Consider the following 26,891-nt stretch of genomic DNA (forward strand, 5'->3'; position numbering starts at 1 on the left):
TTTGAGAACACTTCTTTCTTTTCTTGAGAACTATCCCACACCCCTTTTTGTATTAGTTGGGAGGTTTGGTAATAGGTTTCATAGTATAGGCTCTTTTTCTTTTGACACAACACTACTGGGACTGGCTTATTTTTCATTAAATGGTTGACGCTTGCTCCTTTCATAGATATAGAATAGGTATTTTTCCAACCCACCTGCAGAATGAATTGTTCAATAAACACCCTTGAACTGTGATGACTTGTCTTACTTGTTGTCACCATGAGTTTCTCACACTCTCTTCACACTAATGTAACTACACATTTGAGTCTAACTGTAGAAACAATGAAGATGGTGGTGTTCTCGATTAAGTCGATTTGTGCAGACCTCTTCAAAGTTAGGAATTGTGGGGACAGTGCTTGAATTTTGTTCAGATATGCTTTTTTAATGATCTGAACTCAAAAAGATTCTGAATAGAGTCACAATGGAAATAGGTGTTAGGGTGGATTTTTTGTATTCTTGCCTGGTGGACAGATAGAGCCCCCCCCCCTTAATTATAGTGAACAGGGACTCTGGTAGTTTAGAGAAATCCAATCAGGGTAAGCGTGGAGAGTGGTCAAGGCTAAATCTCAGTAGATGTGTGTGAAGCCGGGTGCACACAGTGAAATACACTTAAACAAGTGTTGCCCTGAGTCCCCAGCACTACCCTTCATACGCTCCCATACTGTCATTCCCCACTCCTTGCCCCCACTACAAACGCAAAAAACTATTGGCATTGCCATTGCTTGTTGAAAGATGCTTTCCCCTTTTGTTCAGCTTGTAGTCTTATAGGGTATTGACCGTGAAATTAATAAGTGCGCAACACTGACGGATTGAAAGAAAGTATAACGAACCTACCCACTCTACTTCCGGGATTTCCAGCGGGTGGCAGTTTCGTGCCAGCCTTGCCCCGCCCCTTTAAAAAAATCAGCAGGAGGGACAAGACGAACGTACTCGCGTATCTTCTTCATCTCCACTGGTCCTTGAGGAGAGAGCGAGCAGGCAAAGGCTGTCGACAGTCCAAGGGGTAGAAGCACCGGTAACTGCAAAACCAGGAGCCGGCTGTCGACAGTCCGAGGGTAGAAGCGCCCTAACTGCAAAATCACCACAGCAGCGCAGTCGCAATGTCCGGTAGGTCCAGAACCTAGCCCCTTGGTTGTTCCCGAGCTCCGGCGTTGCCTGCTTAGTTCGAGCCCGTGTAGAGCGTCCGCCGGGTGTCACTGGCCCGCCGTGGTACGCAGCAGGACGGGGTCCTGGCTCTTGCATGTTTCATTTGTTGCCCCCATGGCTTCTATTTTTCCGGCAGGGAGCTCCCGTGACTTCTGCGGGAGAGGAATGACTGGGTTCTTTGAGTTGGAGGCGGGATAAGCGGCTGCGCGGTTCTCTTTGCATCTCTTCCACGAGTGCCCGTGGTCTGCGTGAATACTGATCAACGGTGTGCTTTCCTTTTGCATTTGTAGGTGTGCTTTTGAATTCTACGCGTGCACCGCAGGGCTATAAATTACAGAATGTAATTGAAAATAGTCGCTGAAAGAGCTACCCTGGTTTTAAATGTTGCTGTGTACTGTTCGCATACAGTCTCCCCCTGTGTTTATTAATCTGTTCTACGCTGCTTTTCGAAACGCACGCGAGATGGGAATTGCTGGTTGCTCGGATGAAGAGGTTTGACCTATGGGTATGCCGGCCACCCATGCTAGTACATTTTCAATATCCCAAAGCAGACGCAGACCCGTCCCAAGCCTGCAGCCAGTGGAGTAACTTTGTTGAAAATATTGGGGGGGGGACATGATATCTGAAGAAAAGGTGCCCAAGCCAAAGGAATGGGGACAAAATGGCGTGACATAAAAGAGGGGGGGGGGGACAAACACCCCTGTCCCCCCTAACATTATGCCCCTGCCTGTAGCATCATCGCCCGCACCTTGTCATCAATAACCCGGTTTCGAGCCCCATTATATCAAGCAGTGGTCCCGTATTATGGGGCTGCAGCAGATGCCGTTCCTCGCCTACTGACGTTGAATGAATTGGGGGTTGGGGGATACTCTATAGCACCAAAAGCTACACTTTCCACCTCGCCGCTCCCGGCCGTCTGATTTAGGCTACACCTGTGATCTTGTCCGCTTGGAGCTATGCTACTTTCCACCCGAGCTGGGGAATGAAAAACTGTACGACCCACGCTGCTGCCGCCAATGCTCTCCAATTAGAGGAACGGGTGGGTTGCCTTTTGCTTCCTGGTTCTCCACTACTGGCCCCAACCCTTTATTGCTGGCCTCTGTAGTAAGAATGGTTCGGGAGGGCTGCTGGTTCACAAGAATTCTTTTTAGAGGTTGCCCAATTGAAGTCTACATTTCAATTCAAATCCCAGAATTGGGGGAGCTGGGATCAAGGCCTCAAAATCCTCTAGTTGTTCCTTCCAGAACTTGTGGAGATGTAACAATGGTCTTCTATGCAGGCGAGCTCGGGGAACTAGAAACATGTGATGCCATGTGACCCTGCAATTGCAGGAATTCTTTCGCAGCCCCCGGCTAGTGGCTAGCAGGTTCCTCTGTGATGCATGGAGCTTTACTGTCCTGTCCTCAAGGAGCGTTACCTTCCATCTTCCAACCAGAATTTTGCCCCGATAAACTGAAGGTTCTTAATGGGAAGAAAATGGGGCTTTGGATTGTTGCTAAAACCCCACTGCAAAGCATTAATTCGTTTTCAAAAATTGATTAGCAGAGTTTGCTAATTAAATAGTTCTTCATTAGCAAACAAAAGTATTTGATTAGCAATTTTGTACTCATATTTTTAATATCAACATATGTTTTTCAATACCCAAGACTTAAAAAGAGCAATAATACAACTTTTCTGGGGTTGAAATTGGAATTCATGAAGCAGGAGCTGGAAGTAGTTCCTGGGTGTGGAATGATTTCCCTGACACGAAGCTTGTGATTGTGACCCGGAGCTGTTAACGCAAAGTGTCATAAATGAGTTCTCAAGATGGTGCGGGTTTAATGGATGTTTAAAACTTTCAACACACAAGAAGAGTAAAATAAATGTAGCGATTGAAGTAAATGCTACTTTTGTATAGCGAGAGATGCATACATGTTAGAATGGCTACTCCGAACTGTCAGATGTTTTTTTTTTTTATTTTCAAACTGTGGCATGCACATGCCATAACCCCTTTTTCTAATGATACACTGTTCACTTTTCGCAGTCTCTTGCAACGTTGCTTCACATTTTTCACATACTATTTATATTGCTTTTCCTCTGTACATTTTTCCTCTGTTTTTGTTTTGCTACCCTTCATTTAGTAATTATCTTCCCTACTGCATCCATGGCCCGGTTAGAACATATGTATTTTATTACACCAATCACTGCTGTCTTTTCACTGTCACATTTCTAGCTCTGCCGCCACCTCCCGCTCTCCATGCTGCTGTTTTGTGTAAAGTACCTAGGACCATTCATGCATCCAATGTCTCTTAGAGGTTTCCTAAACCACCTTTATACAATTTACCAAGACACACAGTGAACATCAGATATGTTTAGCACCATTTGGCTTGGGGAGCCAAAAGTAGCTCCTGGTAGCGTTTGTGTCAAGCTAACCAGTCTCCTCTATGCTACAAGCAGGAGCTAAATAACTGAGCAATTTCGAACCCTGCATTTTTGTGTACTGCTAAAGTAAGACATTAGTGAGATGAGTGCCTATAAAATGCAAAGGTTAGCTGCATGAATGGACATAAATAAACAGAAAAGGCAGTGAAAACAGTTTTCAGTGCAAGGCTCTGTGCACATGGGTGCAGCCAATGCTGCACAGGGCAGTGCCCTGTACACTTGACTCATCATTTGAAGACGTTTCATCAATCAAAAGGTTAACAATGTTAAAAGAAAATCATAGCCTGAGACTTAGTATGGCTTTGCGGCAGACAGGGTAATTGTCAACTTCAGTTGTACCAACTGGTTCTATATAGGGTTAAACACCACTTTGAGGGGAAGGACAACAGAGGGGTCAGTGCCGCAAACTGTTCTCGAGCCCTGCCCACATGAACGTGGTATTTATTATCACTACTAGCGCTCTGAGCCACCATCTGGGGTGCCGATACTTATTTTTGTTTATTTTTAAGGTAATCCGGCCCTGCGCAATTCATGCTTTCCTTAAAAAGGAATTACACATATTTCTGCTATTGGAAGTAACTATTTCCATGACCTGGCGTTGAGGCAGGAGGTGTGCAGCTGAGTGGGCGGGGGAGAAATGAGGTGTGGCACTCCATAGGACACTTGTCCTGGGGCACAGCCTCCAAGGACAGGGTAAATGCTGGGCAGGGATACAGTGACGCAGCATGAAATGTGGCATCTACTTGCAGAATCTGCATGAGTTCCCGTCTTCCGGAACGGCCAGCTCTCTCCCGCAGGTGCTAATGTATAAGAAAATCTGAACTCTGGAGGCTAACTGCACTGTATTGTATTGCAGTAGATCTGTAGATGTATAGACTGGAATGAACTATCTAGTTAGCTGTGTGTATTTATTATGTAAGAGGAATGAAATGTAGAGACTAAGCATAGTGGATGCCGTAGCAGGCAGAGAACTGGGCAATTGTAGTTTGCAGCCATCTTAATTTCAGGGTTGCTGGTATAAAGCAGGGAGATAAGATCGAATGCCAAGGAGTTTGGGATCAGCTGGGGGCGTGGCTTGGAAGCCATGTGAGAGGACGCGCTCTTGGAAGAGCTCCTGAAGATCCTGCATTTATCCTGTGTAAAAGTGCATTGAGACTAACTTTCGCGAGTCAGGAACGAAGGAACCCGCCCATGAATGTATGCTGCATAAATATTGAGGAGCTGAATCCTTCGTAAGCCCGGCAACAACAGAAAATTGCGATCGAAGATCCAGGAGTCACGGCCCGGACGGAGGGAAAATGGCGGCCATGCCGGACAACGGAGGAGATACATGCGGGGCGAAGAAGAGGCATTCTCGTAGTGATCGGTGGCAAAGTAAGCTGTGAAGTGTGCGAATGGCCACTGGGAGAGAACCGGCGAGTCTCGGTGGGCACCGATTACTTATCACGGGCTTTGGACAGTGACGGTCAGCGGTCGGCACTAGGACTCACCCGAGCTGACCAGTGAAACGGACCACTCGCCTTAGGTGCCGGAGTATCGCGTGCTGGTCACGCGGCAGCCTTGGGACGGAGGGCCCACATTTTGTAGGAACTCGCTAGTGGGGACCCAGTCAAGTGGCGGAAGGAGTGGCTGCGAAGGTACACTTGGTGCGGGAGAAGCGACTCGCTCCATTGCGAACGGAAGGTGGGCTCCTCTCTCCCGGGGTGGGGGTGAGGCGGGAGTGTACGGGCCCACGACATACAGTGGTGGTGGAATGGCGAATAAATCCGTCAGACAGAAAGTGAAACAACCCACATTGGATGAGTTTACCAAGACACCGCCAGGCTCAGAAAGTGCTCGGAGCAAGGAGAAGCCATCTGCAGGCGGCATGGCCGCCGCTAGCCCAAATCAGGACGTGTTAATTGCGCTCGCAGAATTGAAAGCGGATTTGAAAACCGCTTGGGAAGCCAAGCTTGAAATGGTGGTGGCGGACCTGAAAACAGTGCTTGACCTCAAAGTGGGAGAAGTTCGGGAGGAGGTGAACCTACTTCGACAAGATGTGAGGACTCTGTCGGAGCGCACGGAGAGCCTGGAAAAGGAGGGGAGCGCCAACACGGCAGATTGTGCCTCACACAAGGCCGACCTGCATGTCTTGGAACAGAAAGTGCGCAACCTGGAGAACAGGGCCGAAGAAGCAGAAGGGCGCGCCCGGAGGAATAATATCCGTGTAGTGGGCATCCCGGAAGGATTGGAGGGTCATAACCCCACGGACTTCATTGAGAATATGTTGCTCCAAGAGATCACTGGGGGTGCGCTGTCGCAGGGTTTTGCGGTGGAGCGAGCGCATAGAGCATCGGCCAGGAGGCCTCCGCCGGGCGGTCCGCCCAGGCCAATGATAGCCAAAATCCTTAACTACCGAGACAGAGAGAGGATTTTGGAGCATTTTCGCAAAGGAGGAACCATCAAGAGGGGGGAGGCCACCATAACGGCCTACCCAGACTACACCATGATGGTGCAGAGGAGTCGGATGAACTTTGCAGCGGTCAAAAGGAGACTTAGAGAGGCGGGGAAGAAGTATATGCTCCTCTACCCGGCCAAATTAAAGGTGATCCACAACAACAGATCCTTGTTTTTCGAGTCGCCTGAGGAAGCCATGGGTTGGTTGGACATGCAAGGCAGCCTCCAGGAGCCGGAGGTCCAGGCTGATGAAGGCAGCAATAAGAGTTAAGTGCGCTACGACGATAAAGAGTGCAGCCAGAGACTATGGGACTTGAATATAGTTACTGTTATGGCCGGGGGAGGTCGGGCCTGGAACTGAATGATCAATGCACTGTTTGCACTGTACCTGTGGTTATACGAAGGAGCCTTTCGGGGCTAGTCCATTCACCCCCATTTAGTGTTTTTTTAGTTAAGTGGCCGTTAGGGCGACTTTACCCTACTGGGCTCTGTGTGTAACAGCCAGAACTAGATGTGGGGGGGCCTGAGTTCCCGAGGTGGAGCTGGGCAACAGTTGGGGAGGGTGTTGGGGGGACGGGTGGGGGGAATGGGGGGTGTGGGGAAAGTTGGGGTGTACATAGCGTTGGGGAGTTTAAGTTTGACCGCGAGCCCTGGGAGTACATTTTGGATGGGATATCTGGACGGCACGGATGAGCGGGGCGGGTTGGGGGGGAGTGGGCAGGATACCAGTGAATTATGGGGGAGCTAAAATTGCTAACATGGAACGTCAGGGGTCTCAATAGCTATCTAAAACGGAATAAAGTCATGCTATATTTGAGAAGGCAAAAGATAGACATCGCATTGTTGCAAGAAACGCATTTGACCCGAGATAAACTGGAGCTGGTGAAGAAAAAGTGGGGTGGAACGGTGGTGGGATCCACGTACTCGGCTTATGCCAGAGGTGTGCTGATCTGGGTGGCGCCGCATGTCCCGTTTCAGCTGAGGCAGGAAATCCTGGATACTGAGGGGCGCCTGGCAATGGTAAGAGGGGCAATCGAGAATAAAGAGATGTGTGTAGTGAACACGTATGCCCCGAACCAGGGCACGGCAGAGTACTATCGGACTATGAGTGCCAGCCTGAGCTGGTGTGTTGGGAGTGCGGTGTTCTGGGGAGGGGATTTTAACTGTGTGTTGGATCCGGGGATGGATAGATCCGACGATAAAGTGACTAGGCCCGCCCCGGCAGCCCGGGCGCTGCGGACGCTGCTGCGAGACTTCGAGCTCGAGGATGTGTGGAGGACTAAGCACCCCAATGTGAGACAGTACTCACACTACTCGGCCCCGCAGCAGTTGCACACCAGGCTTGATTATATCTTTGCCACATCGGATGTCTTGATAGAGGTGTCCAGGGCGGAATATAAAGCGAGGGTCCTATCGGACCACTCGCCATTGGTGGTGGGTTGGCAATATGGCCGCCCCAGAGCGCGGATCCCGACGTGGCGTCTGCGCGCAGAGGCGCTTAAAGACCAGGTTTTTAGGGAAGATATGCGGGAGGAAATAGCTAGTTATTTCGATACCAATACTGGCAGCGTTGATTCGGCGGGAACTCTGTGGGAGGCTTTTAAGGTTGTGGTGCGAGGGGTGGCGATTGCCAAATCGAAAGGCTTGCAGAATGGGGTCCTGGTTGATTTACAGAGGGCAGAAAGCGAGTTGGAACAGGCGCTGAAGAGCGAGCCCATAGACAACGAGCTGGTGCTTAAACTGCAACAGCAGTGTACGGAACATTGGGGGAGGCTCTGTAATCTAAACTATAAAAAATATATTGAGAGACAACACGCGGGAGGAGACAAAACGGGCCGTCTCCTGGCATGGCTATATAAGAGAGAAACCCCGAGACCCCCGATTAGGACGATTACCAGAGAGGATGGGAAGCAGATAGATACCCAAGAGGGCATAAACGAACAATTTGTGAATTACTATAGGGAATTATACGGGGATCCGGGTGGCGGTGACCGGGAGGATATGCTGGAGACCCTGCAAGATATTGGGCTGCCCAGGATAAGCACGGAAGAAAGAGAGGAATTGGATGCCCCGATAACATTGGAGGAGCTGGATGCGGTTGTCCGGCAACTACCCACTGGCAAGACCCCAGGGACGGACGGCCTGCCCAGCGAATTTTACAAAACCTTTGGGGCGGAAGTGCTCCCCCCGATGCTTGATATGCTCAATGAGGCGTTCGAGACGGGGAGGTTGCCGGAATCGCTCAGAGAGGCGGTCATTGTACCGCTCCCTAAGCCCAATAAACCCGGGCATAGTTGTGGGTCGTACAGGCCAGTATCTATGCTGAATCAGGACAGCAAGATACTAACGGCTGTCCTGGCAAACAGACTGCGGAGGGTGATAGGCAAACTGGTACACCCGGACCAAACAGGGTATGTCCCGGGGAGGAATATTACCCAAAACCACAGACGCCTCCACCGGGTGATAGAGATGGGATCCATTAGCGACGGGGAAATGGCGATAGTGTCGTTGGATGCTGTAAAGGCCTTCGATTCGGTTAATTGGGGGTGGCTGCTGACGGCCTTGAGAGAATACGGACTGGGTCCAGGATACGTTAGATGGGCGGAGCTGCTGTATAGTGCTCCACTGGCCAGGGTCCGGACGGGGGCAATCATATCCGAGAGATGGCAACTCAGCAGAGGCACTAGACAGGGGTGTCCTTGGTCCCCGATGCTGTATATCCTGGCCCTGGAACCCCTGGCACTGTACCTGCGGCAGCAGTACGACATCGTGGGTATTGAGATTGGGAGGGAAAAGCATCTGATATCCCTGTATGCGGACGACTTGTTATTGTACCTGAGTCATCCGGAGGAGAATTTACAGCATATCCTGGACGTGATGGGGAGATATGCGAGGTTGTCAGGCATAGCGGTCAACCCCCAGAAGTCGAACATTTTCCCATTGGGCTGCTATAAGGGTGTCCCCATAGAGAGGCTGCCGGTGCTACAGGTGCCCTGGGCAGTTAACACGTTTCGTTACCTGGGAATAGATGTCTACCACACGGTAGAGAAAGAACATAAGTGTAACACTGAGATGGCTGTTGAGAAGATACGCGCATGCATGAGTTTCTGGCAGAAGTTGCCCCTGGCGATGATGGGGCGTGGAGCAATGATTAAAATGGTGGTTCTGCCTAGGCTGCTACACTACTTTAGTAACATCCCATACATGATCCCTAAGGGTTTTTTTGCTAAAATAAATGGGGTTTGCAGAGAGTTCCTGTGGCATGGCACTCGAAACAGAGTGGCACTCTGGAAGTTGCAGAACTCTCATGAAAAAGGGGGAGTTAGACTCCCAAACTTTGAGGCTTATTACATAGCGAGCCAACTACAGTTTGTATCCAAATGGCTTTCCGACGAAGAGACCCTAGAACTTAGATTATTCGGGCATGATTGTGCCCCATTTTTCCTGAAGGAAGTCATTTGGTTGCCCGAGACTGTTACGAGGAAGTACCCGGCGATGGTGAGGCTGGGATGGAAGGTGTGGAGACGAGCATGCAAACTGATGGGAGACCCACTCCCGTGTTCTCCGCAGATTCCACTGGTTGCCCTGGCGGGGGTAGACGGACAGCTGAGGGGGATTATTAGGACCTATTGGGAATCGGTGGGGTTGGTGACATTGGGTGATGTGTGGCAGGAGGGTGCCATTAGAGCGTTTGAGGAACTTAGCGGGGAGGTTGGATTACATGGAGGCCAATATGTAACATACCACAGATTGGGGAGGAAAATTCGGGAACTATGGCCTGAATTTACCTTGGCAGATGAATCGGAGGTTACGCTGGAAGGGATATACGAAACGACGGAAGGGGGACATGAGATCTCTAGGCTGTATGAGATGGTGATGTTGAAGGTTGGGAAGGAACTGACAGGCCTACGATCGGAATGGGAGTGCGAGGTGGGGACCCAGATGGGAGATGGGATGTGGGAACGGGCTCTAAGATATCACAGGAAAGTATCTCGAAATGCCAGACTGCAGCAGGTACAGCTATATGTCACGCACAGAGCGTATATGACCCCACTGCGGATATCCAAATTCCGGAATGCGGGCAGACAGGCGTGCCCTAAATGTGACGAAGAAAATGCGGACATGACGCATATGTTCTGGGCATGCCCAGTGATCGAGGGGTTCTGGAGGGAGGTGGCGCGCAAGCTAGGAGAGAAAGGGGTCACGCTTGCCATAGATACCGCCTGGGCATGCCTGCTGGGTGGGTTTTCCAGACCTAGGAAGCAGAAACATGTGTGTAAACTGAAAGACTTGGCGTATGTGCTGGCCAAACGGAGAATAGCCATGGGCTGGAAAAAATGTAGCAAGCCACGGGTTGAGGTGTGGTGGAATGACCTACAGAAATGGGCGGAGGCCGAGACAGCAGTGTGGCAGGAGGCGAGTTGTATGTCTTGGGAGGAGGAACTGGCCTCTTTGATGGCATGGAGGACTTTGGTATCTTGCATATTTGGGACAGGGATGGCTTCGGGAGGGTCGGATGACAACGAGGCCCGCTCATGTGCGGCAGATACGGAATGTGACATGGAAACTGGCTCGCGAGGGGGGAGGGATCAGGGAGGTAGTGCGCACTAATGGTTAAATGCTTTATTGTAATATTGTTAATTGCACTACGGTTTGGTTTGTATTGTTGTTTGTGTTGAAAAATCAATAAACTTTTAAAAAAAAAAAAAAAAAAAGGAGTTTGGGATCAGCTCATGGGTTGAGCACCACTTGCACAGATGAATGCAACCAGTAGGTCACACAACTAGGGTTGCCATCAAAAACATTTAGCTGTGTGATCATGTACATATTCAAATGTGTTTTAATCTGCCATATGATACACCTTCCCCAACAAAATGAAATATATAGACCCCATTAGATTTAGATACACTAAACTTTACCAAAATAAATGTGTTGACAATGCAGTTTTTTATAGTAGCAATACTGTAATTATGCATTAATTAACAACTTAATTCTTTAGGACTGTAATTGCAGTATTGTCTTTTTAAAAAATGTCTTTGCCAAACAGGATATAGTTGGCTTAATAATCACCATAATATCTTCTGGTTTGCAATTATTTAAACTTTTTTCCTGCATATGACTTCTACACAGGCCTTTGGTACTTTCAGAGTGCAGATGTGTTCTGACTTGAGTGTCGTGTAGACCGTTGAGACCTCCGTCCCCAAGTGACGCACAGGGGAACCAAAAGAAACCCGCTGTGCGACCTTTGGGGCCACAGGTGGGAGATGTTACTTCCCGGATCCACGGAACTTCTGGAACACCGATGCTGCTACAAAAAGAACGAGGTTAAGTACCAGGCAAATACAATATAGCACAAGAACCAAAGGATCTGAATAGTCTTACCTATCCGGTGTTTGGAAAACCCGGGAAACCTAGGAGGGAGGTTCGAGACTCAGGTGAGAGGTGGTCCCCAGAACAAGAGGGAACGCAGACAAGCGTGGATACAGGATAAGCCACCTGTAGAGCTGAGGGCGTAACTTGAGTCCCAAAAGGGCAATGGCGTAGAAGTCCAACAAAGTACCAAGGGATGATCCGAAGACAGGTGGGGGTCGTGTCGAAATTCAGCAATAGGTAAGCAGTTCCAAGCAAAGGTACAAAAGGATAATCCAAGGGAGTCCAGGTGAGAGTTCCAAGATCAAGGTAAACCAATAGAGTTATCAAACGTAGCGCCAAACAGGGTCTGAAGACAGCTGAGAAGCGATGAGTGCTCCGTGCATCAGGCTTTATATACTGTGCGCTTCGGGGTCATGTGACGTCCACCAAGGTCACGTGGGAAACGCCGCTCTGAATCACGTGAGCAAATGAACGATCGACACGGAGGTGTTCCGCCGCCCCTTCTGCTGTATGTTCTCCATGGCAACTGCCAATGCAGGAAGGGCTGCAACCGAGCACGTAAATTGTACCTGGTACGGAACTTTCGGTCCTTTGGGTAAACCAAATCACATGAGTCTCGAACCCTGGAGGGAGTCGTGTGGGAACCCGAGGAAGGTGTTGTGGAGATGTTAGCAGTGTTCTGGTGTGCAGAGATGTTAGCAGTGTTCTGGTGTGCAGAGGATCGTCTAACATAGCCCCCTCCCAACGGCCCGCGACCTCGTGGGCAGGACGGGTGATCCCTATGGAACCGGGCTACCAACCGAGGAGCGTTAACATCCAAGGCGGAAACCCAAGAACGCTCCTCCGGTCCATAACCCTTCCAATCCACCAAATACTGGAGCCTACCCCTAAACCAACAGGAACCCAAAATAGCTGACACTTCAAAAACATCAGGGGAGGCCAGGGACACGGGCTGCTGGGGCCCGAAGGCGGGAAGAATCAGGACATGGCTTGAGGAGAGAGACATGAAAAACAGGATGGATTCGCCAAGAACTCGGGAGAACCAGACGAAAAGCCACTGGATTCACAACCTGAGAGATCACATACGGGCCAACAAAGCGAGGCAGAAGTTTCCGACAACCCACCAGGCGAAGGTGACAGGAAGACAACCACACCCTGGAACCCACCGCAAGGGGAGGAGCAGCCAAGCGCTTGCTGTCAACACGGGACTTCATAGAGGCCTTTGCTTCAGTAAGATGGACCAAAGTACTAGCATGAACAGCAGACAGATCCCTAAGACAGGCCGTGGCCGCAGGATTCAAAGAGACAGAGGCGCCAGGGACAGGCAAGACCTTGGGGTGTTGGCCATAGAGGGCATAGAAAGGAGAAAAACCTGTAGCAGAGTGAGCCGCGGTATTGTATACGAACTCGGCAAGCCGTAAAGCACTCAACCAGGAGGACCGCTGCTACAGGATAAGACACCGAAGATACTGCTCCATTCGTCCTTTCAGTCTGCCCATCAGTCTCAGGGTGATAGGCCGAAGAATACCTGGTATCGAGGCCAAGTAGCTTAGTCAAAGATCTCCAAAAACGAGAGGTGAACTGCGACCCACGATCAGAAACAATGACAGAAGGAAGCCCAAACAACATGAACACAGATTCAAAAAACAACTCGGCCGGGGCCGAAGGGATCCCCTTACAAGGAACAAAGCAAGCCATTTTAGTGAATGTGTCCGCCACCACCCAGATGGTGTCAAAACCCCGTACCTTGGGGAGATCGGTCTCGAAATCCATAGTCAGTGTATGCCAAGGTCTTGGGGGTACCGGAAGCGGAAGCAGCAGGCCAATTGGACGACCTCTTCGATGTTTGGCCTGAGCGCAAACAGAGCAAGAGTTGACCTAGCATTCCACGTCGCACTTCATAGAGGGCCACCATCACCAGCGCTTTAGGAGATCCATAGTACGCTCCTGGCCGGGATGGGCATTAAAGGGGGCATCATGAGACCATTCAAGGGCCAGGTTACGGGTGTCAGGCGTGGGAAGGAACAGGCGATCATGCACGAAAGGCAAACCATCACAATATACGGGATCCCAAACCCGCAGTTGGTCAGAATGATTGCTCGTCCATGCTCGCACAGAATCCAACAGTGACAGAGAGGGAGTGCAGAGACAAATCACATGACTCTTACCAAGAACAGCATCGGGGAAGGTTGGCAACTCGACTCCACCCGGAGAGCGTGACAAGGCGTCCGCTTTTCCATGAGTGATTCCAGGACGATGAGTAATGTGAAAATCAAAGGCGGAAAAGAAGAGATGCCACCGGACCTGTCTGCTTTTGATGCACTTTAAGGAAGCCAGATCCTGGAGATTCCGATGATCGGAGTAGACAGTGATTGGATGCTTAGCCCCCAGGAGGTGATGGCGCCAGACACGAAAGGTGTCCATGACGGCCAGAAGTTCCTTCTCCGTTACTGTATAATGGGTCTCAGTATTGGAAAACTTGCGGGAGTGGTATGCCACCGGATGCAACTTGCCTGTCGTAGGACATGTCTGAGACAACACCGCACCGAGGGCAAAAGAAGAGGCATCCGCCTCGACTATGAATGGAAGATCGGGATTGGGGTGCCGGAGAATCGGTGCAGTGGTGAAAGCGGTTTTCAAAGCCTCAAAGGATTCCTGATGTTCCTTTTGCCACTGATAGGGTACTTGAGGGCTGGTCAGAGCCGTAGGTGGGGACACAATTGTGGAAAAGGACGAAAAATTAAGCGCCTGTAAAAATTGGCGAAGCCCAAAAAGGCCTGCAAGGCCTTAAGTGTCTGAGGAACTGGCCAATCTAGGACTGCCTTAACCTTGGATTCGTTCATGGATAGTGCCCCAGGGGTAATGTGGAAGCCCAGAAACTCAACAGACGTTTTATGGAATTGACATTTCTCGGGTTTGGCAAATAGTGAATGTTCCCTCAGACGGGATAAGACCTCCCGAACATGCTTTACATGGTCATCAAGATTCCGTGAAAAGATCAAGATGTCGTCCAAATAAACAACCATGTATACGTCCAGAATGTCCCTGAATATGTCATTCATAAAATGCTGGAATGTTGCCGGGGCGTTGCATAGACCGAAGGGCATGACTAGATATTCATACAAGCCGTAACGGGTGCAAAAGGCGGTTTTCCTCTCATCGCCCTCGCGAACGCGCACTAGATTGTATGTGCCGCGAAGATCCAGCTTGGTGAAAACGGAGGCATGGGATAAGTGGTCCAGAAGAGGGGTGATCAAAGGAATTGGATACCTATACTTTTTCGTGATGGCGTTAAGACGCCGGTAATCCACACAAGAACGTAAGTCCCCCTCTTTCTTAGGTACAAAGAAAATGGGACTTGCAGCTGGTGAAGTAGAGGGGCGGATGTGTCCTAGTCGTAGGGCGTTCTGTACATACTGTTTCAAAGCTTGTTCTTCCGAGGGGGACAGAGAATAAATCCTGCCCGAAGGAATGGTAGAATCCGGGATTAGGTCAATCGGGCAGTCATATGTCTGTGTGGAGGAAGCACCTCGGAAGAACCGCGATCGCAAACTGACTCGAATGCTTTGTACTCAGAGGGAATCCCGGTAACTACCCCTCCGACGGTGTGGGAATTCACAACCTCTGATCCACCATCATTCAATGTGAGTTGAGCAAGAGCTCCCAAGGCCCGTGAAGGAGTATCTGTTTCTTGATGGAATGGGAGACAATAGTTCTGACAGATATCCGACTCAAAGAGCACCGTGCCTGTTTGCCAATTAATCAGAGGATTGTGTTCACGCAACCATGGTATTCCTAATATGATACCGAATTGAGGTGTGGTGATCAAGTCAAAACTTAGCGTCTCTGTGTGAATGTTTTAAATGGTCAATAATAGAGGAGCAGTTTGGTGTCTAACGGGACCAGAGACTAGTGCAGTGCCATCTACGGCCTGAACCGGTTCAGGTCGGGTTTTTACCACTAAAGGTAGATTGAGAGAATGAGCTAAAGCAATGTCTATGTAGTTCCCAGTGGCACCAGAGTCAATGATGATCGTGACTGCGTGAGAAATACCCGTAGAGGGACAAAGAGTGGCGTGTACAAAGATGGGCTGGACACGAGCAAAAGCAAGAGTGGTACCCGGAGATGAGGACTGGAAACTCGACCTGGTCTCCGGATCTAAGGTCGAGCTGTCCGAAAAACCTGGGACTTCTTGGGACGACGAGGGCATTCCTTAACATAATGTCCCGTGGTACCAAGTAAAAGCATGCATTATCCACCCTCCTACGTTCTCTCTCGGATGTCGTGATAGGGCTACGTAAACCTCCCACTTGCATAGGTTCCTCAGTGCTGGAAGCAGGAGTACTGACGGCTGTAGGATGAGAAAGACCCAACTCAGCTCTGCGCTCTGATCGACGTGCATCTACCTGCAGGGCGAGATCCACTAGTTCCTGATACTGAGTGGGCACGGAAGGAATCACTGCTAAGGCATCTTTCATTGAGTTATTCAACCCCCTATAGAATATGACCGCCCGCTTACTTTCTGGCCATGATGTCTCGACGACCAATTGGTTGAAGCGGGTGATGTAATCTATCAAGGTCCCTCTACCCTGGGTTAGCTCTAACAACTCCAGATCCCTAGACTGTGCCTTGTGTCGGGTGTCGAAGACTCGAGACATCTCTATAACTAACAAATCAAAATCATAGAGAACCGGGCTATTGTTCTCCAGTAAAGGATTAGCCCAAGCGGCAGCCGTTCCGGCAAGGTGGGAAAGGGCAAAGGCCGCTTTAGCAGTGGAATTAGGAAAGGCCAGAGGTCTACACAGGAAGTGTAACTTGCACTGATTGATGAAAGTCCTGAACTTCTTGGGGTCGCCTTGATAACGTTCAGGAGCGGACAAAGGAGAAGGGGTTGGGAGGACCACCGGAGGGTACTTGCCAACGGAGGAGGTGTGGTTGAAGTGGCAGCATCCCCGAATTCAGAGTCTGCAGGAAGGGAATGCTGGACACTCTGTATGGAATCTAGCCTTTGGTGAATCACCGTGTTAGCGGCGGCCATATCTGCCCTTAATACTGTAATTGCCTGAACTAAAGCAGCTATGGGTTCTTCCGTGGACCCCTGCATTATCTAACACGACTATATGGCTTCTCAGTCTGTTCTGACTTGAGTGTCGTGTAGACCGTTGAGACCTCCGTCCCCAAGTGACGCACAGGGGAACCAAAAGAAACCCACTGTGCGACCTTTGGGGCCACAGGGAGGGAGATGTTACTTCCCGGATCCACGGAACCTCTGGAACACCGATGCTGCTGCAAAAAGAACGAGGCTAAGTACCAGGCAAATACAATATAGCACAAGAACCAAAGGATCTGAATATTCTTACCATTCGGTGTTTGGAAAACCCGGGAAACCTAGGAGGGAGGTTCGAGACTCAGATGAGAGGCGGTCCCCAGAACAAGAGGGAACGCAGACAAGCGTGGATACAGGATAAGCCACCTGTAGAGCTGAGGGCGTAACTTGAGTTCCCAAAAGGGCAATGGCGTAGAAGTACAACAAAGTACCAAGGGATGATCCGAAGACAGGTGGGGGTCGTGTCGAAATTCAGCAATAGGTAAGCAGTTCCAAGCAAAGGTACAAAAGGATAATCCAAGGGAGTCCAGGTGAGAGTTCCAAGATCAAGGTAAACCAATAGAGTTATCAAACGTAGCGCCAAACAGGGTCTGAAGACAGCTGAGAAGCGATGAGTGCTCAGTGCATCAAGCTTTATATACTGTGCGATTCGGGGTCATGTGACGTCCACCAAGGTCACGTGGGAAACGCCGCTCTGAATCACGTGAGCAAATGAACGATCGATGCGGAGGTGTTCCGCCGTCCCTTCTGCTGTATGATCTCCATGGCAACTGCCAATGCAGGAAGGGCTGCAACCGAGCACGTAAATTGTACCTGGTACGGAACTTTCGGTCCTTTGGGTAAACCAAATCACATGAGTCTCGAACCCTGGAGGGAGGCGTGTGGGAACCCGAGGAAGGTGTTGTGGAGATGTTAGCAGTGTTCTGGTGTGCAGAGATGTTAGCAGTGTTCTGGTGTGCAGAGGATCATCTAACAAGATGATTACTGCTACACTTTTTCTCCATTAGCCGCTTTGATCTTGCAGTACTTTCATTGCACAGTAAACAGCAAACAAGTATCACTTTAATTAGCAAACCTACAGAATTGCATAGCAAATTGCTATGCGACACTGCTTGTTTTATGCCTTGCACTGATTCCAGTAAACTGCAGGTCTGGTCCACATGTTGCACCTGCAATTTCCCTGATGGACCTATGATGAACTACTAGTCAAAGTAAGGTAACACTTCTACCCCTTCCAGGTCGAGCAATACTACTATTGTTCCCAGGACCATTTTAGCCCAAGTGGGAGAGCTCTGAATTGAAAACAGCTCCTGCCCAGAGCGAATGTCAGGAACTGCTGGTTATTATTCCACATCGGTATGTGGAAGTGGGCATCCATAGTGATGCTAAAGAGTTTGTCTTACACTAGGGAGTGAATGTTATTTCCCCTTTCCATTGATGGCTCTCTCCTGCTGGTCCTATTCAGGAGCAACTCCTTGTTGGTATACAACATGGCGTCCCTCCTCGGTTTGTCCTTTGGGCTAGGGTGTATGAATGTTGGATGCAGTGGAAAACTGTATTCAATATCTCCATCAACATCCAAGATGGCCGCCGGCGAGAGCAGTCGCACATAATCGGCGCTCCGCCGGGGCCGCCAATCTAAAGCACTACCCACAGCAGCAGCGGCCGGCTTCGCGCCCCCCCCGCACCCCCCCACGGACTGCTGAAGGCCTCCCCGCCCTTCTCCCCCGGGGGGTGCTGGAGCGCCGATCGAGCGGACGCGCGAAGAAGGAAGCGAGGAGAAGCGCGGCCGCCCCCTCCCCCACCGGGGTCGAGTGGGACCGGCTCTCCCGCGCGGGGATCGACGAGCACTGCAAAGCTACGCAGGGAAGCGGCCCGCGACACTACGATCGCGGAGGCAGAGCGGGGCCTCGCTCCGGGGGCCCCAGGAGAAGCGCGGCCGCCCCCTCCCCCACTGGGGTCGAGTGGGACCGGCTCTCCCGCGCGGGGATAGACGCGCAGGGCAAAGCGACGCAGGGAAGCGGCCCGCGGCGCTACAGTCGCGGAGGCAGAGCGGGACCTCGCCCCGGGAGGGAGAAGCGGCATCAAGGAGATCGGGGCGGACCGCTGGAGAGGAGGAGCGGGGGCCGCCCTGAACAGAAGCCGGAAAAATAGAGGTGAGCCTGCCCGGGGAGGGGGGGCACAAATTAACCTCCCATCCGCCCTCACATGGACTGGGCTTCCACCGGGGCCCATAGAAGGGATCTTGCACAACAAAGGCCCACCAAGGCCTAGGCAGACAGAAGGACTTGCCCACTAAGGGCTTGTACGACCGACCACCCACAAAGCCCGACCCAAGAGGGCACGGCAACCGGGGAGGGGGCCTAGGGAGGGGAAAACCCGAGAAGCAACCACAATCAGCCACAAGAGAATCCTCTGACAGGCTGACGTGGGAAGGAGCAGTCTCCACTCCAAGCCAGGGTTCCCCCCCCCACCCACAACAGCACAATAGGGGAACAGAGCCGGAGGGGGACACGACGACGCAACGCCCCCCCCCCACAGGCACCCCAACGAAGCACAATACAATGTCAAGAGCAAAAGGTAAGGGGAACCCCACCCCACAGACACCCCAAACGTCGAAACAAGGTGCAGATATACTTCAACTGTGGTCAACAGAAGGGTCAACGCAATCAAGGGGGAGAACTCAGGGAGAACCGATGGGAGAAGCAGAGGCTAACTCCCAGAGTCAACAACCACTGACCAAGGGAGACATGCAAAGCTGGCTCATGAACCTGCAGGAAAATCTCATGTCAACAGTCCAAGAGCAGTTTACGACCATGAAGGATGAACTAAAACAAGTGGTGCAAGACATGAGAATAGACATAAATAACCTCGAGGAGAGAACCGACGTGGTGGAGAAAGCAGTACAAGGTCTTGAAGAAGACACGAGACAGATTAGCGAGACACAAGAACAATTGGTGACGCTCACACATAACATGGAACTACAATGTGAAGATCTGGAGAACCGCTCAAGACGCTCCAACATCAGAATCAAGAACATGGCGGAGACAGTACTAGACAAAGATCTGAAATTGGCGGTAAAGGAAGTGTTTAGAGACATTCTGGGGGTACAAGAAACAGAAGACATTGGAGTCGACAGAGTCCATAGGGTTGGACCAAAAAGAACGGGGGCCCCAGGGGAAAGACCACGCGATGTCCTAGTGGCCCTCTCCTCTTACCCGCAGAAAGAACAGATACTCAGAAGGGCCAGGGAAATGGAACATATCAAAATGAATGGGCAAGACATCCAACTGTACCAGGATCTGGCTCTGATTACCCTTCAAAAAAGAAGAGCAATGGCCCCATTGGTGAAAGTGCTTACGGAAAAACAAATCCGCTACAAATGGACGTTCCCATTCGGACTCCTATTTTCCTGGGAAGGGAAACAGAGGAGGGTGACAACATTGGAAGAAGGCCTAAGCACCTTGGGGCTACCGGAAGGGGAGACGGAGCGGGGGGAAGCTGCTAAAAGGAGTGAGCGCACGAAAAGGCTTATGGGCTGGGAAACAACCAAACAGAAGAAGGCAATGACGGGGAGGGAGACGAGGAGGAAAATACCTTGAAGATCTCAATAAAAGTATATCTGAGGGAACGGATTCGGGTATGGAGACACCGGAACCGGGTGGGGGGGGGCGCGGATGCTGCGTCGAACGGACAATACACTGAAGGCGGTCTGGCGGAGTCCAGGCGGCTTGGAACTCGGTAAAGTCCAATGGAACAATGGGGTTTAGGAATCCCCACCACATACCCCCTGAGAGAGGGGAGGGCAGGGAGCGAAGGGCGCAACGCCCTAGCGTCAATAGGAACCCTTGCCCCACTCGGGGGACAGTTTTTGTTGGGGTTTAAAGTTAATGGTTGGGGGGGAGAGGGAGTTCAAGGAAGGGGGAAAAGTCGGAGAGCTCTGATTAATGAATCATACATCACAGGCGCACCGAAGCAACGGCACTTGAACAATACAACATGGGGATGATACGCCTTGTTTCATACAATATTAGGGGGATGAACCACCCAACGAAAAGAGCGAAACTGGAGCAACAGTTCAAAAGGGGGAAGGCCGACATCCTACTCCTTCAAGAAACCCATATCAGAACAAGGGACAAACAGAAAACAAGGATAAAAGGCTACAAAATATGGGCACAAGCGACGGCAAAGGAAAAAAAGGCAGGGGTCCTGATCGCGGCGAAGGAAGGGAAAGATTTCAAACTTCTGGACATAACAGTTGATAAAGAAGGCAGATTCGCTTTCGCCAATGCAGAAATCGAGGGATCTCTCGTCACACTAGCCTCGATATACGCACCAAATCAGGGGCAGGATGGCTTCCTCAGGGACACTCTGTCAAAACTGGAGGTCTTCGCGAGGGGGGATGTGATCCTGGGAGGGGACCTTAACATGACGTGGAACCCACAATTAGATAGGAGTACAGGTAAAACACAAGGCCAGGGGGCACCTACAAAGCGCCTGCGACAACAAATGGACCAATTGGCCCTAAATGATGTATGGAGGGAGAGAAAAGGCGAACAAAGGGGCTACACCCACTTCTCACATGTCCATAACACCATGTCCAGGATTGACTACTTCTGGGTGTCAGTGGGCCTGCTGGGAAAAATACAAGATGTAGACAAGGGAGCAATAGCCCTCTCAGACCATGCCCCCCTTTGGCTAGACGTGACTTTCCCAGGGAGAAAGAATGGGCTGTGGAGATGGAAGCTACCCCAGGATCTGATCCAGGACCCTATAACCGGGGAGGCAATCAGGGAAGCGATCGAAGAGTACTTTATTCAAAACGACACATGGGAGGTAGCACTGAGCGCAGTCTGGGACGCGTTCAAAGCAGTACTGCGGGGAAAGATGATTGCGCTGAAATCTACGAGAGACAAACAAAGGTTTCAGTGGGAAAGGGAATTGGAAAAGGCAATTGAGGACATTCAAGAAAAAATGCTAACACATCCCACGAAGATACTGAAAAAATCACTAAAACACACACAGGGCCAACTAGAGATGCTACGGACGAGAGGCGCAGAAAAAAACCTACTCTATCTGAAACAGAGATATTACATTAAAGCAAACAAAGCGGATAGACTCTTGGCGAGACAGCTCAGGACAAAACAGAAAGAAACAACGATCAAGGCCATACGCGATGCGAAGGGGGACATTCATACACGCACACACGACATGGGGGAAACACTGAGACAATTCTATCAAACTCTCTACTCCACAGAACGCCCAGACACTTCCGCCCAAGACTCATATTTAGAGGCCCTACCGATTCCGAAAATATCAGAAGAAGAGAAACAGACATTAGAGTCCCCTATTAGTGAAGAGGAAATCAGGAAAGCAATAAAAGAACTCCCAGTTAACAAAGCCCCAGGCCCAGATGGGTTTACGGCCCAATTCTATAAAAAATATTCTGACATACTGACCCCGATATTAACCAGGCTCTTAAACTCCTTTAGAGAGAAGGGCAATATAACTCCCACAATGAACGAAGCGAAAGTATTAGTTTTCCACAAACCAGGTAAGGATCCAACGAATCCGGCGTCATATAGACCAATCTCCCTGATTAACTTGGATGCAAAAATCTACACAAAGATTCTGGCCACAATATTGTCCCAACTACTCCCGAAACTAATCGGCGAAGATCAATCAGGCTTCATCCCCGGTAGACAAACGCATGACAATACAAGGAGACTCGCCCACCTGGTGGAAAAAATAGGCATATCCCACACCCCTGCGATTCTCCTGTCTGTAGACGCGGAGAAGGCCTTTGACAGAGTAGAATGGTCTCTTCTATTCAAAATCTTGAAGTGTATGGGGTTTGGGGAACAGTACATAGCGAGCATCAGAGCGAACTATAACTCCCCATCCAGTAGAATTGTCATTAACGGCGAGGTTACGGATAAGGTAATCATATCAAGAGGCACGAAACAGGGATGCCCCCTCTCACCCTTACTCTATGCTCTATTTTTAGAACCACTCCTAATAAAAATACGGGGGTCAACCAACATCAAAGGGATAGACATGGCGGGACAACAACATAAAGTGATCGCTTACGCGGATGACATGCTAATAACCCTAGAGGACCCCGAATTAACCTTAGCAGTAGCGGTGAGGGAATTAGAACACTATGGAACCATCTCGGGTCTAAAAATCAATAGGAAAAAATCAGAGATCCTGATCCTGGCAGGAGACACCGCAAACATAGAAAGGGAAGCCAAGTTGCAGGACCTTAAGATAGTAAAAAGTAGCATAAAATATCTGGGAATAGTGGTTCCACATAACATCGAGTTATTCTACGGGGAAAACTACCCATCACTAATCGCAAACATTAGAAAGGAACTAGCAAAATGGAACCCGCTACAGATTTCGTGGTGGGGCAGAATACAAACTGTCAAAATGACGATCCTCCCAAGGGTCCTATACTATTTCCAGGCTATCCCGGTGGGAGTCCCCGACACCTTTTTCAAGACCCTGACCAAATTAATATCATCCTTTATTTGGAAAGGGAAAACCCCCAGGATAGCAAAAATGGTCCTAACGGCCCCAACCAGGGAGGGGGGGATGGCGCTCCCACATTTTAAAAAATATTATCAGGCAGCACAGCTCAAAGTCCTGAGGGAATGGGTAAGGGAGAACCCGCAGAGGATATGGGCCAAGCAAGATAGGGCAGTAGCTAGGACCCCACTGGTTGAACTCCTTTGGAAACAGAGGCAATACAGACATGAAAATCTGAGGATTAGCGAAATTATGAGGACCACGCTAAAAGCATGGGACCACCAAACACGAACAGGTATTATGACCACGGAACTCGGACCCTTTACTCCCATTTGTAGAAATCCACAATTTCCCCCGGGGATGGAACAAGGGGCATATGACAGATGGGAAGAGGAGGGCATAACCAAAATAGGGGAAATGTTTGCAGACAAAGAAATTATCCCACTGGAATCCTGTTTTACTGTTTTACTGGCTCAAACCCCCCAAAAGGAGAGAGATATAGATATGAGCAGCTGAAACACTGGCTAAGTTCCCCGAATATCACGGAAGCAGCAACCAGAGATCTCACTGCCTTTGAGACATACCTCATATCCAACACGGGGGAAAAAAAGTGGGTGGCAACTCTTTATAAATTCATAAACACACAAGGGGAGGATATTAAATGGTCCTATAGAATAAGGTGGGGCAGAACATTAGGGAAAGAACCAACGGATAGACAATGGGAGGACCTATGGAAGCAGATCCCCAAGATGACCCGCTCGGCACAAACCAGGGAGATGTGGGTCAAAGTTATGACTCAATGGCACTACACCCCAGAGCGACTCCACTCCATGTACCCAAATGTGTCAAATCTATGCTGGAGAGGATGTGATGAAGTGGGTACCTGGAGACATATTTGGTGGGACTGTGAGGGTATTAAACCATTCTGGGAAGAAATCAGAAACGACTTGGACAAAGTATTCCCAGATGTGGGGCTGCTTGGGGAAGAGGTCTGGCTATGTGGACTCAGGGATGGCACTGCAAGACTATACAGTAGATCACAATGGAGAGCATTCACAGGTCTACTCATCGCGGCATGGACCACCATAGCACAGAAGTGGAAGAGCAAGGATACTCCACTGAAATTCACATGGTTGCAAAAAGTCTGGGCTCACATTACAATGGAGAAAATCACCCACAAAATACAAGGTTCCGGAGACAAATTCGGAAAAGAATGGGAAGGAACCCTGCAATACCTCCAGTCAGACTTTATGGAACAGTGGTGCCCCCACAATATTAAAGTCTCAGATATTTTCAATGCCTAATAAAAGCCAGAGTCAATTAGAGCTCTCCGATACAGGGGGAGGGAGGGGGGGGGGGTAGAAGGGTTTATTAACCAAAGTTTCAAAGTTAATTCTCGTTGTATCCATGCAAACTAATAAAGATATATTTTAAAAATAATTGTTTAATCAATATCTCCATCAAACTAGTCTGACCTATATTATCCCTGGACACTCGAATCATTCCTCCCAGGACCATTTCAGATAACCCCACCGATCCCCACTTGTCTGGCGTCAGGACTTCTGCATTTTAGGGGGAAATGGGAGACTCTTTTGCACTTCTGAATGTCTTTGTGTGCCATATCATGGTGTCTACTGCTTGGCAATCCTATTGCAGGTACAAAAGGACTTGTATCTGGATCAGTCTTTTTCTTTAGTTTCCCCACGTTGTAACTGCTTTGAAAACTTTATGGACCATGTCCTCCAGGGTGTCGCCCAATAACATTTAACTACAAATGGAATCTTCACGCCATTAGATTTCTGAGGAGCCTGTATGCCAGTCCCTTATGTGTAAGGCGACGTCATAGCAGAGGCCTTAACACACAGTCAAAGATTCCCCTCAGACCTGACTGCCAGTACAGGATCTGTCCCTTCATGTAAGCTTTTGGAAAGAAAGATTGTTAAGGCCCTCTGGGCTGTCTCAGCTATGTCTGAGGAAAAAGATGGCTGCTCTCAATGTTAAGCAGGTGTCCCTGTAAAGGCTTTTTTAATGCCCCATCTACTTTTCTGTTTGGCGTCTGATGGCTTCTCTGGGGCTATAGATAATCTTCCCAGCAGGCTGTTCACTTGTACAGACTGCATTTTCCTTTATTGTGCATTCGTTTGTTTTTTATTGCAGAAACCTTAACACAATTCAAAACTTCCTCGTACGTCTCTACACAACACATTTACAGATGTAATAAAATCACGTTCCATCATTATCAATTTCTTAAATACTTCCAAATAACATTTCAAAAATTACATTTCATTGTTTCTAAGACAGTTCCTAAAATAATTCATGTCATTGTTATAAATATATAGATGTGTCCAATCATGCATATAGATTGATCTAACGCTTTACGCAAACTAAAAAACGAAGAAGCCCAGGTTTCCAGCCTTTGACTCTCCCAAGAATTCAACCCGAAATCATTTATGAATTGTCCAAATCATTGACCATGTTTATCTTCCAGCACATGACACTTTAATATCAAATGCTCCATTGTTTCCACTTCCTGCACACAGGATCTACAACCATCATTATCAGCTCTATTCCATAAGTAATGACTGGCCTTTGTAGATAAAATATCAAATGTTTATCTTAAAATGCTATTTCCAGGTAGGGAAGCACTTTAAATATGATGCACACGTCTCCCGACCCGTATGGCCTCTTGTTAATTTGCTAAAGTGCTGTAACCCCCTCCCCTTCAAAGAATCAGATGTGTGCCACCAATCTTTGAGTTACATTCGCTTCTTAAATCGCACAGGATTTGCAAAAATGGGAGCACTTTCACAGCCCCAATGTTCAAGTTTAGTCGCACTATTAATCAGATGGAAATTGGTTAACTTCGAATAGCCTTCTTTAAAACATTCGAATAAAGAGCCCTTTTGGGGGATTAACAAATTTATGGCACAACAGAATTATTTTCTAGAAAACCAACATCTCCAATGATATAAGACCCATTTTATACCTTATCACACTCGTAGGAATGGATTTCGGTACAGAGGGGACACTTTTCCAAATTAAATCTTCCAAGTAGGTGAAGCCCTATTCTAATGGTGTATTTCTAGACCATACGTGATGGCTGGAACAACTTTGGCATTATAAGATTTTAATAGCGGGAGGATGGAGAACTTCCTGTACCTATAGATAAAATAATTAATTTTGGAAATCAACAGTTTTGGTTTTTCAGATATTATCGATAAGATCGCCTTCTTTGCTGGTCTTGCAAACATTTGGAAACCTTAGTCCCTGAAGGTATCCACCCTCTCTATTTTCCGTCCAGCCAACCACCAGCCCCCTTGGTTGCCACATTACTCGCCTTCCATGTCAATATCTGTGTTTTGTTCACATTGAGAAACACCTCATTCATTTCTTTTTTTAAATTATTGTTTACAATATTCATTAAATCCATTCAATAAGCAGTGAAGGCCAATGAACAGTCTAAAAGAATATCATCTGCATATTTGAGACTACGTTTTAACCCTCAAGATAAATGGAACAAGAAAGGACGCCTGGACTAAATGGTTCCACAAATATATATTCAAGAGAAAAAAGTGCTGAAATGCAGACTGTACAGACCTCGGAAGGTGGATCACCCTCCATAGTCGACCAGAATTTTAACACAGAATCTTCATTAAGGTACATCAGAATGGCCAAAAGCTCTCTTAGTAGCCCCCAATTCTTCAGTTTGGCCAAGAGCTTTCGCTGGTTTACCCTATTAAAAGGGAGGGAGAGGTCCATAGTGGCAACGAAAATGTCCTTGACTGACCCCTCCTACGCCAAACATTTGGTGTAATCCATCACCCATCTGGCCAAAGTT

The 26,891-nt window shown here is 49.1% G+C and overlaps 1 protein-coding gene across 1 annotated transcript in view; it reads left to right on the forward strand.

Annotated features, from left to right (window-relative positions):
• The first annotated feature begins 880 nt into the window (after positions 1–880).
• Positions 881–26,891, forward strand: part of NQO1 (NAD(P)H quinone dehydrogenase 1) — a 182,823-nt gene continuing 156,812 nt past the window's right edge. Inside the window, exon 1 of the mRNA XM_069635519.1 lies at positions 881–1,146. Coding sequence (XP_069491620.1) covers positions 1,140–1,146 — 7 coding nt within the window. The 5' untranslated portion in view covers positions 881–1,139. The remainder of the gene's footprint in view (positions 1,147–26,891) is intronic.

Source organism: Ambystoma mexicanum, chromosome 1q (assembly GCF_040938575.1).
Source record: "Ambystoma mexicanum isolate Mex_15411 chromosome 1q, UKY_AmexF1_1, whole genome shotgun sequence".
Lineage (NCBI taxonomy): Eukaryota > Metazoa > Chordata > Amphibia > Caudata > Ambystomatidae > Ambystoma > Ambystoma mexicanum.